Source organism: Hemitrygon akajei, chromosome 23 (assembly GCF_048418815.1).
Source record: "Hemitrygon akajei chromosome 23, sHemAka1.3, whole genome shotgun sequence".
In the NCBI taxonomy this organism is placed as follows: domain Eukaryota; kingdom Metazoa; phylum Chordata; class Chondrichthyes; order Myliobatiformes; family Dasyatidae; genus Hemitrygon; species Hemitrygon akajei.
The window spans coordinates 6,634,717-6,648,192 of record NC_133146.1 but is presented as its reverse complement, the minus strand read 5'-3'; the positions used below and the strand labels follow the sequence as shown (position 1 = coordinate 6,648,192).

The 13,476-nt window shown below is 41.6% G+C and overlaps 1 protein-coding gene across 1 annotated transcript in view; it reads right to left on the bottom strand.

Moving 5' to 3' along the window:
- Positions 1–5,432: 5,432 nt before the first annotated feature.
- The window catches only part of LOC140715127 (Fc receptor-like protein 5), a 47,522-nt gene continuing 39,478 nt past the window's right edge, over positions 5,433–13,476 (bottom strand). The window contains exon 10 of the mRNA XM_073026873.1: positions 5,433–6,572. Coding sequence (XP_072882974.1) covers positions 6,552–6,572 — 21 coding nt within the window. The 3' untranslated portion in view covers positions 5,433–6,551. The remainder of the gene's footprint in view (positions 6,573–13,476) is intronic.

The following is a 13,476-nucleotide window of genomic DNA, read 5'->3' as shown; positions in this document are numbered from 1 at the left end:
TATGGGTGACGGTGGGGGGGGGGGGGTGGGGTGGGGAGGTTGATGTGTTGATGCTGTGCGGGGGAAAGGGAGCTTTGGGTTCTAATGTTTTTCTGTCCTTCCTTCTTTTGGAGTTCTGTTGTTCTGTAAGGACAAAGTGTTTCAGGTTGTATATTGTACACACTCTCTGACAATAGGTGGAACCATTTGTATAGGGGCCCGGAGAAAGTTGGTTATAAATGATGCAGATCTTGGAACTGTCTTGAACTCAGAACAAACAACGACAAGCAGTCATCCATTTCACCAGTGAAATGTTTCACTCTCTGTTCAATCCTTAAGTTCAGTTGCAGGTATCTTGCTAGTCATATGCTTACAGATCACATTGGGTCATGCACCTTGTAGCATATTGGGCCTCAAGTGAAGACTTCATTAGAAAGACACTTTGAGAGGATTGGCAGAAAGGGAAGAAAATACCAGAAAGTTAATAACAAAACTTTAATTGGTTGCTTTGATTACACTGGTATTTCTGAATGCCTAGTGACCATCATTAATCAGCAGGAGTTATATTCAACAACTGTAATGTGCAGGTTATACATTAACAGTCTTTCTGTTAGCCACCTTGAGTGATATTTACACAAGTATTCTAGAAACATATTCAGGTGGTTACACAGCAACAAAAGGTACAGGTGGCTCCATGCTGTCCGTGGCAAAGCTGGAGAATTTGCTCTAGAATTTGCTTTATTTATTTAGCATGTAAGGACAAATCAACCCTTGGAAAGGTCCAGCTGGGAGGTCATACAAGGAGAACAAGCATCTGAAACTTTGAAATGAGTGACTTATAAATTAACTGCACAAAGCACATTTTTATGACCCTATTCTCTGGAAGTTCAAACATCTGTATTCGATATGAAAGCTTGGATTATATTTCATCATTAATTAAATTGTGCAATATTTCTCAGTGTTTTTTCCTTTGACATCCTGCAGTTCAGCAGACCTCATCCCTTGAGAATTGTAACTCAACCATCGTACAGCTGTGTAAATGATGTAAACATAATGTGGCAGATAGTTTTAAGAATTGAGTGTTGGGTGTAGATTTCCTTGGTATTACAGAACCAAGAATAGTAATAATATTTTATGTTCACTGAAAACATTGTGAAAGTTGGAAGAAATCCAAGGATGTAAATACAGAGTGCATCTACTGGCATTAAAATATATTAGTAGGATATTGGTACTCTGGAAAATAGTCAACACTTATACCCGTATAGTACCATGCTTGATGATCTGATCAGGCAACTGCTAACCAGCTTAATAATGGCTGTCAACAATATAAACTTCTTACTGGGTAGTAAAAAACAATTTTCTGTTCAAGTTGTTCTTTTTACAACTTCAAGATGCCCAATATTTATGTTTCTGTTTGGAGATACAGCATGGTGACAATAAGCCCGTGCTGTCTATTTACATCCAGTATGACCAATTAACCTATTTCATTGTAATGTGGGAGGAAACCAGAGCTCCTGTGGGGTCACAGGTTGAACGTACAAACTCAACGGCAGGATTTGAACCCGGGTCCCTGGAGCAGTAAAATGTGCCACTAATCACTATGCTGCCATGCTACCCACTTGTGATGCCATATAACCATATAACAATTACAGCACGGAACCAGCCCATCTCGGCCCTCTAGGCCGTGCTGAACACTTACTCTCACCTAGTCCCACCTACCTGCACTCAGCCCATAACCCTCCATTCCTTTCCTGTCCATATACCTATCCAATTTTACTTTAAATGACAATACCGAACCTGCCTCTACCACTTCTACTGGAAGCCCGTTCCACACAGCTACCAATCTCTGAGTAAAGAAATTCCCCCTCGTGTTACCCTTAAACTTTTGCCCTCTAACTCTCAACTCATGTCCTCTTGTTTGAATCTCCCCTACTCTCAATGGAAAAAGCCTGTCCATGTCAACTCTATCTATCCCCCTCATAATTTTATATACCTCTAACAAGTCCCCCCTCAACCTTCTACGCTCCAAAGAATAAAGACCTAACTTGTTCAATCTTTCCCTGTAACTTAGGTGCTGAAACCCAGGTAACATTCTAGTAAATCTTCTCTGTACTCTCTCTATTTTGTTGACATCTTTCCTACAATTCGGTGACCAGAAATGTACACAATACTCCAAATTCAGCCTTACCAATGCCTCGTACAATTTTAACATTACATCCCAACTCCTATACTCAATGTTTTGATTTATAAAGGCCAGCATACCAAAAGCTTTCTTCACCACCCTATCCACATGAGATTCCACCTTTAGGGAACTATGCACCATTATTTCTAGATCACTCTGTTCTACTGCATTCTTCAATGCCCTACCATTTACCATGTATGTCCTATTTGGATTATTCCTACCAAAATGTAGCACCTCACACTTATCAGCATTAAACTCCATCTGCCATCATTCAGCCCACTCTTCTAACTGGCCTAAATCTCTCTGCAAACTTTGAAAACCTACTTCATTATCCACAATGCCACCTACCTTAGTATCATCTGCATACTTACTAATCCAATTTACCACCCCATCAGATCATTAATGTACAGGACAAAGAACATTGGACCCAGTACAGATCCCTGAGGCACACCACTAGTCACCGGCCTCCAACCTGACAAACAGTTATCCACCACTACTCTCTGGCATCTCCCATCCAGTCACTGTTGAATCCATTTTACTACTTCAATATTAATACCTAACAATTGAACCTTCCGTGTGGAACCTTGTCAAAGGCCTTACTGAAGTCCATATAGACAATATCCACTGCTTTACCCTCGTCAACTTTCCTCGTAATCTCTTCAATATAACCTTCTTCTGTGGGTATTGATTAAGGAGGCTCTGTGATTTCTGTGTTCTAACATTGTGGTAGGAAGAGGTAAAATGAAATAGAATCAGGAAGCTATTCAAACCTCCATAAAGGAAGCTCTTGTACTGAGGTGGAAGGGTCAGTGTGGGAATGCACTTCATTCCCTGTACATGAGACACCCGACTGCTAGTCTGGAAGAAGCATAGGGTTTGTCTTGAATAAGGTTGTTCCTGCTATCATGCACCTTGTGCATTAATCCCAATGAAGCAGGCCTTACAGTCAGGAAGATCATAGCCCATCAGCCAGGCATAACTGCTGTTAGATACTGTTACCTTCATTCAGCTTGGAAGGAAAGCTCCTCTCCTGAGATAGCCTGCACTTAAAATCTTTGCTCCATCCTCTTTATTTTATCTCCCTTAATAATTGTGTATCACAAATATTTTTACCTCTCCCAGAGATAACCCTGTTTTTGGAGAGCAGAAAAGAAAGAACTGTTTACCCACAGACCTTCATTTTGTGGGTACAGGCTTGAAGGAGCCACTTGTTCATCATAAATCCATTTTCATGTTATTTGACTGCAGAGAGATGACTGAAATTGCATAAGCAGAAAACACATGCTCCTTGCCTGTGATACTGTTTACCATGTTTCTGGGCCAACCCATTGCTGGGGGAAGGAGTGTGGTGCTTGCCAGAAACTCTTTGTTAACTTGGAACGAGATTGACTGATGAATGATGCCACACTGGTTTCTACTTCCTCTTGTAACATCACCCCATGAAACACTCTCAAAAAGGAAAGACGTGCATTTATGTAACATAGCCTCTAGTCATCCTGTGGATTTTTAATGAAGTAAATCAGAAATATACTTTCCAGTGTAGGAAACATCTATGGAGGGGAATAAACAGTTTATGTTTTGGGCCAAGAGCCCTCTGAAACTTTGATAGCTTATTCTTGTCCATAGATGTTGCCTGACTTCCTGCAGTATTTTGTGCATTTTGCTCAATATTTCCAGCATCTGCAGAATCTTGTGTTTCCATCATAGAAATTCTTGGAATTTCTAACAACAGTGTAATCACAGCCAGAAAATTACATTTTGTAATGTTGCTTTTAAGATATTTGAAGATAAATATTTACAATGACATTGGGGATACTGTTTCCCTCTGAGTGAAATTTCACACTCTCCCGAAGACCAGATGGCTTGAGAAATCAGCCCTTCTGGCAGTCAGCACTGACCCAGTATTGCTCTTCAGTAGCAGCCTAGTTTTAGTTGGTCCCTACCTCTCTAAAGTGGGACTTGAATCGCCAGTCTTCTGATTTAGATAAGTGCTGGCAACTGAGAAGCCTGACATTTTAGCATTGCCAATGGGAGAGACACAGAAACCTGATTAGGAGCTGCATTTAATGTCAATATTTTTAATCAGACACAACATTTCTTAAGAGGAGGCCAGTTCCATAAATAACATCAACATGATGAACTTAACCCTTAAGCTTTCTAGCAGCGACTCATTGATGTGTTTTGTAGTGAATATAACTTCCTCATGCTAATTGTGTATATGCAGTTTGATGGTAGAATTATTGTTCATGCCTATTGCCTCTGGAACTGAATGCTTACTAGGCCAGCTGAGATATGACTACATTGGTTTCTGAAGTCATGCGTAAACAAGACCATTATCCTACTGAAGGAAGGTGTTGAACCAGACAGATTTTTACAACACATAATGTCAGGATTAGTATTGCAGGTGCAAATTGCTTTTGCTTATTTAATTTTGATTTTATCATTGCCTTGAAGTGATGCAACCTCACATTTCTGGTAAAGGATTAGTGATTGCAAATTGCTTAACCTGTACTGTCTCCATGATACTGATGTCTATAGTTCAATGCCAACTTGAATAGCTCCTTGATACACACTCCAATGTGAGTAATGTGTAATTTTTAATCCATTTGGCCCACAGGTTTATCCTCACAATCTTTTTCTGTCTTTGCTCATCCAACACCATCAACATATCCTAATCCTTTCTCCTTCTCACTCTCAATAAGCCTTCCAGATATATTCAGGTCACACATCAACTTTGGATTGTCCTTGAGTTTTGGCCTGAAATAACAAACTGTACAGGTGATTTTACGTTTGCTCCTCTGATCCCATGTGCTTCTAATGCTGTTAAAGCCATTATCAGTTAGCCCAGAGGTCAATACCAGGGACTGGTGCCCAAAGGTTGATCAGAAGTTGTGAAGTCCAAGTCCAGTGGCCGAAGCCTGGAGATTGGCGACCTGTCCTGGAGTTGGAGGACAGTGTGTGCGTGAGAGGAAAGGAGCTTTTTTGCTGTTGTTTTGATGCTTGTTGTGTTCTTTGTTGTTCTGCCAAGCATTGTGGGCCGAATATGCTGTTGTCAGAATATGTGGCAACACTTGTGGACTACTCCCTGCACGTCACTAGCTGTGTTGGTTGTTAACACAAACAATACTTTTCACTATTTGTTTTGATCTACATGAGATGAGTTTGAATCTTCTGCAAGCAACTTTTTCACAGTACCTCCACCTCACTGTACTTGTGCACATGACAATAAACTCAATTCGACATGAAGAGTTGAGCCTGTAGTACTTGTCATTGGCATTAGCATTTAATAGCTTTGAATCAAAAAGTTTTGAGTTCAGGCTGGTATTTTGGTGAAGTACCAAAGGAGTACCACACTACTGGAGCTGTCATCTACTTGTTGGGTAGCACGTAAAGTTACAAATGTCTATAAACTCTTCTCGAGCTTCCAGTCAGGTACAGGTATCGATTATAACCAACATTTTGATGTAAAACTCTGCCACCTTCATGAAAATGGTGGAGTTTGTCATCAAAACGTTGGCTTAAAATTGATATCTGTACCTGAATGGAAGCACGAGGAGAGTTTACTTGTCATATGACAGGAAAGGACGAGATCCTTTTTTACAAAGGCCTGGCCCTCTCCCTCAGGTGGATATCGAATATCACATGATTCAGTTTTAGAGGAAGGCAATGTACATTCTTCTTGCAATGGAAGAGGCTCTGTAAACACAAGTCCTTCCAAAACCACATCATATTTAGTTTCTATCTTTTCATTAAAGGTGGAAATGCTATTATTTGAAACCAATTATTCTATATCCATGACAGCTTGATTAAAGAATTGAAGAAAGATTTCACACGGTGTATTGCATTAAATATTAAATTACGGTATGCTCTTTGCTTTCCTAATGAAATAAACTTTGCTTGCCAGCCTTGATGAAATAGTAACTTTGTAAATAGATTTCTAATTCCTTTTTCAGAGAAAATGCAATTAAAAACAGAAACTATCTTCAAACAAAAAGAAACAATTAAAATGGCTCTGGAAAACTGACAATCATGCCGACAACTTTCTAACTTAATTTTTCCTTATTAAATTGGTTCCCTGCTGAAGGCAGTATAATCAAGTGTGGACATACATTTTAATGTCTGGAGTTGTGATACCAAAACACAGCCTCAATGCTCATTGAAAGCAGACCAGGTGTAAAGCCACAGTAAGTTAGCTCACACCCTAGATAATGCGAGAAAGAGAATGAAACACAGTTTCCCTGTTATCAGCTAACAGGACTTCCATGCAGTTTCCTGTCCAAATGTTAAGCTGCCAGTTAGAGTCCTTGAAGCAGTTTGGGCTGCAGCTTTGTCATGGTTCTCCTGGCTTCCTTGAAACTTGTGTCTTTTTTCTGGGAGGAACATCTTGGAATCAGATTCTTCGTGGTGGAACCTGGAAGAGAGTGAGTCACCAGGTTGTACTGTATAGGAACAGAATCAGCTCCTTTTGTCCATGCTGACTGTGTGGCCCGATGAGCCTGAACTGCTGAACCCGATCCATCTACCTGTCTCAATGGCTTTGGTGCTCACCTCAACCTCTATTTCTGGCACCTCATTTCAAACATGGATCACCTTTTGCATGAAGAGGTTGCCCCTGATGTCCCTTTTAAATCTCTCTTGTCTGATCTTAAACCTATGCTTGTTCTTAGAACCCCTCTCCCTGGGAAAAAGACTGTTCTCTCACCCTGTCTATGCCCCTCATGACTTATATACCTCTAGCAGGTCACCCCTTTGGGAACACAGTGCTTTAACTTCATCGTAATTTCAAGCAGTATAACAGTGACAGAGAGAATGTGGTGTGCAATAATGCAGGACTGAGGTGCCAGGTCTGAGTTAACAGAAGGTAAGGCAGATTCAAAACTCATAAGCTGGTTGAGCCATTCTTCTTGTTTGGGTTTTTAAGATTAGTCACTTATTTTAGATGTACATCCTGGTAAGAGGACATTCCGAACTAATGATCCCATGCCAGCCCAATAAATCCATGTGACCAATTAACCTACAAATCTATACATCTTTGGAATGAGACCAGAGTAAGCCCATACGTTTCTGGGGAGAATGTACAACTCTTTACAGACTACATCAGAATTAAACTCTGAACTCCAATGCCCTGAGTTATAGTACTATCGCGCTAACTGCTACACTATCGTGGCTTTATGGATTGTGTTGCTGACAATGAGGAATCACAGACTACCTGTTGTGAATGGGCCAGCATCATGTACTGCAATAGGGAAGACCTGGTGCACCTGCACTCCATTTGACCTCTAAGGTGCCTCTCACCCCATCCTGAGATTGAGTGCTGACTCTAAACAGAGTCTTGAGTTTCATTGATTTGGGGGGGGCGGGGCAGGTTTTGATGCTACAGAACTTAAAGAGTCCAGATGCACGTTAACATCTATTCCCTCATCTCTACATCAATTACAACTAGTTAGTTTGTTTGCTTATTTGTTTTTTACGTGGGATGGGGGGTTGAGGTTTGATGTTCTTGTTGCCCTCTGCGAGATTTGATTATTTTGCACGTGGGGGGATGGGGTTTGATGTTTTCTTAGAACAACTTACATGGTTTTCTTTGTTTCTTGGCTGTCTGGAGAAGGCAAATCTCTGAGTTGTATACTGCATACTTTGATAATAAATGAACCTTGAACCTTGAAGTCTACCATAGGTTCATTCACTCAGACAGAGTCATAGCCCTTCCTTATCAGAGTGTGAGGCTAAAGCCAATTCCTTCCTGTTCACTTTATGTTAATTAAAATAATAATTATTAATTAAAATTTATTTTTGCTTATTTAAACATACAATTATTAGCAGATGACTCTGACACCCTGTTTGCAGGCAATCAATGTGATCTGGAAGCGTGAAGGAATGGAACCTCAGTGTGTCCTGTCAGTTTGTACGAGGCCTATCAGTGGCATCAACAGAGCTCTACCAACTACATAAAAGTACAGAAGGGAGAAGTGGAGCGGCCATAGTCGGGAGCAGGCCAGTGGCGAGAGTAGAAGTGACTGGCTTTGGCTCAAACCAGGCTTGGGCTTGGAAGAGGCGTTGGCTTTGTGTAAAGCATTTGTTAAGGGTTTTTTTCCTCCCTTATTGTGCCATTTAAATGGCTGTGGTGTGCTCTTCGTGCTGGATGTTGGAGAACTGGGAGACCCAGAGTCTCCCGGGGAACTACATCTGCGTGAAGTGCATCTGGCCGCAGCTCCTTGAGACCGTGTTAGGGATCTGGAGCAGCAACTGGATGACCTTTGGCTTGTACGGAAGAGCAAGGAAATAACTGATTGAAGTTACAGGGAAGTAGTCACCCTGAAGTTGCAGGAGGTGAGTAGTTGGGTGACCGTCAGGAGAAATGGAAATAGACAGTCACAGTAGAGCACCCCTGTGGCCATTCCCCTCAAAAACAAGTATATCGCTTTGTATACTTCTGTGGGGGATGACCTCCTGGGAGAATGCCACAGTGACCAGGTTACAGGCACCGAGCATGGGTCCTTGGTGCAGAAGGGAAAGAGAGAGAAGAAGGGACTGGTAGTGATAGGAGACTCTATAGTGAGGGAAACAGACTGGAGATTCTGTGGATGTGAATGGGACACCTGGATGGTATGTTGCCTCCCAGTTATCAGGATCAGGGACATCTCAGATCAAGTCCACAGCATTTTGGAGAGGGAGGGGGAGCAGCCAGATGTCTTGGTACATATTGGTACCAATGGCATTGGAAGGAAAAGCAATGAGGTCCTGAAAAGAGAATTTAGAGAGCTAGGCAGAAAGCTGAAAAACAGGATCTCCTGGGTAGGCAATTTCTGGATTGCTGCCTGTGCCACGCACCAGTGAGAGGAGAAACAGGCTGATTTGGCAGATAAATGCGTGGCTGAGAAGCTGGTGTGGGGGCAGGGCTTCAGGTTCTTGGATCATTGGGATCTCTTCTGGGGGAGGTATGACCTGTTCAAAAGTGATGGGTTGCACCTGAACCCGAGGGGGACCAATATTCTCGTGGGTAGTTTGTTAGAGCTGTTGGGGAGGATTTAAACTAACTTGGCAGGGGGTGAGAACCAGAGAGAAGGAAGACAGGGAAGGACAGATTGTAAAAAAGTGGATTGGAAATTACAGTCAGACTATCAGGAAGGGCAGGCAGGTAATGGGACCTAGTTGCAGTCAACAGGCTGAGTATAAAATCATTAGGGATGCAGAATCAGAAAGGATAGCAAATACAGTACTCAAGGTGTTGTATCTAAATGCACGTAGTATAAGAAATAAGGTGGATGATCTTGTTGCAGTGTTACAGTTTGCCAGGAATGATGTTGTGGCTACCACTGAATCGTGGCTGAAGGATGGTTGTGGTTGGGAGCTGAATGTCCATCCAAGGTTACACCTTATATGGGAGGGATAGGAAGGTAGGCAGAGGGGGTGGTGTGGCTTTACTGGTAAAGAATGGCATCGAATCAGTAGAAGGATGTGACATAAGATCAGAAGATGTTGAATACTTGTGGGTTGAGTTAAGAAGCTGTCAGGGTAAAAGGACGTTGCCGGCAGCTTTCTACAGGCCTCCCAACAGTGGCTGGGAGATGGACCACAGGTTACAACAGGAAATAGAAAAGACAAAAGGGCAATGTTACGGTAGTTATGGGAGATTTTAACATGCAGGTTGATTAGGAAAATCAGGTTGGTAATGGATCTCAAGAGAGTGTGTTTGTTGAATGCCTAAGAGATAGCTTTTTAGAGCAGTTTGTTGTTGAGTCTACCAGGGAATCAGCTATACTGGACTGGCTGTTATGTAATGAATCAGAGGTGATTAGGGAGTTTACAGTAAAAGAACCCTTTGGAACCAGTGATCACAATATGATTGTGTTCAACTTGAAATTTGATAGGGAGAAAGTAAAGTCTGATGTAGAGTATTTCAGTGGAGTAAAGGAAATTAGTGCTGTGAGAGAGGAGTTGGCCAAAGTAAATTGGAAGGAGCTCTGGCAGGGATGCCAGCAGAGCAGCAATGGGGTATGTTTCTGGGAAAATGACATGTGTATTCCAAAAATGAAGAAAACTTAAATGGTAAAATAGTACAACCGTGACTGACAAGGGAAGTCAAAGCTATTGTAAAAGCAAAAGTAAGGGCATACAACAAAGCAAAAATTACTGGGAAGATAGAAAGGAAAAGGTGAAATATGAAAGCAAGCTCGCAAATAATATCAAAGTGGATAGTACAAGTTTTTTCAAGTATGTTAAAAATAAAAGAGAAATGAGAGTGGATATAGGACCACTAGAAAATGAGGCAGGAGAAATAATAATGGGGGACAAGGAGCTGGCTGATGAACTAATTCAGTATTTTGCATCAGTCTTCACTGTGGAAGACACTAGCAATATGCCTGATGTTGTAGTGTGTGGGGGAAGAGAAGTGGGTGCAGTTACTTTACAAGAGAGAAGGTACTCAAAAAGCTGAAAGACCTAAAGGTACATAAGTCATTCTTAACCAGATGAACTGCACCCTAGGGTCCTGAAAGAGGTAGCATTAGAGATTGTAGTGGCATTAGAAATGATCTTTCAAAAATCATGGTGCCATGGGAACTGGAAGATTGCAAACATTACTCCACTCTTTAAGAAAGAAAGAAGGCAGCAGAAAGGGAATTATAGACCAGTTAGCCTGACCTCAGTGGTTGGGAAGATGTCAGAGTCAGTTGTTAAAGATGAGGTGATGGAGTACTTGGTGACACAGGACAAGATAGGACAAAGTCAGCATGGTTTCCTTCAGGGAAAATCCTGCCTGATGAACCTGTTAGAACTCTGAGGAGATTACAAGTAGGATAGATAAATCGGATACAGTGGATGTTGTATATTTGGACTTACAGAAGGCCTTTGGCAAGGTGCCACACAGGTGGTTGCTTACCAAATTAAGAGCCCATGGTATTACAGGAAAGTTACTAACATGATTAGAGCATTGGCTGATTGGTAGGAGGCAGTGAGTGGGAATAAAAGGATCCTTTTCTGGTTGGCTGCAAGTGACTAGTGGTGTTCCACAGGGGTTGCTGTTGGGGCCACTTCTTTTTATGCTGTATATAAATGATATAGATGATGGACTGGGTGGGTTTGTTTCCAAGTTTGCAGATGATACAAAGATTGGTGGAGGGGCAGGTAGTGTTGAGGAAATGGGTAGGATACAGAAGAACTTAGACAGATTAGGAGAATGGGCAAGAAAGTGGCAAATGAAATACAATGTTGGAAAATGCACAGTCATGCACTTTGGCAGTAGAAATAAATGTGCGGACTACTTTCTAAACGGGGAGAAACTCCAGAAATCTGAGACACAGAAGGACTTGGGAATCCTTGTGCAGAACACCCTGAAGGTTAACTTGCAGGTTGAGTCAGTGGTGAGGAAGGCAAATGCCATGTTAGCATTCATTTCAAGAGGTCTAGAATACAAGATCAAGGATGTGATGTTGAGGCTTTATAAGGCACTGATGAGGCCTCACCTTGAGTATTGTGAACAGTTTTGGGCTCCTCATCCTAGAAAATATGTGCTGACATTGGAAAGGGCCCAGGGAAGGTTCACAAGGATGATTCCAGGAATGAAAGGGTTATCATATGAGGAACGTTTGATGGTTCTGGGTCTGAACTTGCTGGAATTCGGAAGGATGAGGGGGAATCTCATTGAAAACTTTCAGATGTTGGAAGGCCTAGACAGAGTAGATGTGGTAAGGTATTTCCCATGGTGGGAGAGTCTGGGACAAGAGGGCACAGCCTCTGGATAAAAGGGCACCTTTTCAAAACAGAGATGCAGAGAAAATTCTTTAGCCAAAGGGTGGTGAATGTGTGGTATTTGTTGCCACATACAGCTGTGGCGGCCAAATCATTGGGTGTATTTAAGGCAGAGATTGATAAGTTCTTGATTGGACATGGCATCAAAGGTTATGCAGAGAAGGCTGGTTGCTGGGATTGAGGAGGAGATAGAAAAAAGGATCGGCCATGATTGAATGGCGGAGCAGACTCAATGGGCCAGATGGCCTAATTCTGCTCCCATGTCTATGGTCTTATGCCCAGTTTCCACTAATGGACCAATCTTCCTAATGGAATGGCCAAGGCAGCAAGACCACCACCTGATCAGGAGCTGTGTGGTAGCGTAACATTGTACAAAGCCAGCGACTGGAAGATTGGTGTTCAATTCCATCGCTGTCTGTAAGGAGTTTCTACATTCTCCCCGTGACCATGTGGGTTTCCATCAGGTACTCCAATTTCCTCCCACTTTCTAAAGACTACAGGTTAGGGGAGGTTGTGGGTGTATTATGTTGGAGCCGGAAGCATGGTGACATTAATGGGCAGTCTTCAGCACAACCTCGGACTGTGTCGGTCATTGATGTAAACGTTACATTTCACTGTATGTTTTAATTTTTCAGTGTACATTGAAGGTAATCTTTAAGGATGAATACATCCACAGGTATCCTTGGAGTGGGCTCAAGCATGGATCAGTCCAGTGACTTGAAACAAGTTAGGTATCTGAGACGAGGGAAAGCAGGGAAGTCAGACTAACCACGCAGAAGATGTGATGGACTGAAGGGCTTCATTCTGGGCTTTTCTGTTCAGCTATTCAAGGGTTTCTTTTCATTTATATCAAAATTGTAAATAAGAATAAGTATTCTTATAAAAAATATATGATGCAGATAATTGCCCAGGGGAAAGTAGGGCATTATTCCTCAGACAGTATGGGCACATTCGGCTATTTGCCTAAAATAGATTGGGCCTTCTTTCTGCCTAAAGGAAGATGTATTCAATCTATGTCGACCAAGACTGATCTGAGAAGCTCAGGACAGAAAGGGCATGAGAAGAAATGATGCAGATATTAAGTCAACTTAAGCATTCACTTTGTAGCTGCTGGTGAAGGTTAAGGATAAATTCAATAAGTTTAAGTGGTCAATAACTAACAGCAATAATTGAAAAAAATAAATTCAGCAGACTCAGTCTAAAAATGTAAACTGTAAATTAACTGAAACACATTCTACAGCTAAGGCTTTCAGCTAATTGAATTCACTTGTTATTTATCTTTAATAAGTTCTATCCTTCAGTTTTCCTATAAGGTCTATCACTAAAGCCTTTACTCCAATATGGAGTTGTCCAAAAGTTGTCCAGTGAATGTACTAATTTTTCTTACAGTACTGAAACTAAACAAAAATGTAAATGTTTAAAAAAAAAGAATCAATCATTAACACTGTCAGGTGAAGTCTCACATTTTGGTGTCTCAGAATCAGTCTGTTCAGAACCAATACCAATATTGAATCACACACTGGTGAAAGTTTGGGAGTGGTTACAGATAAATACAGCCTTCAACT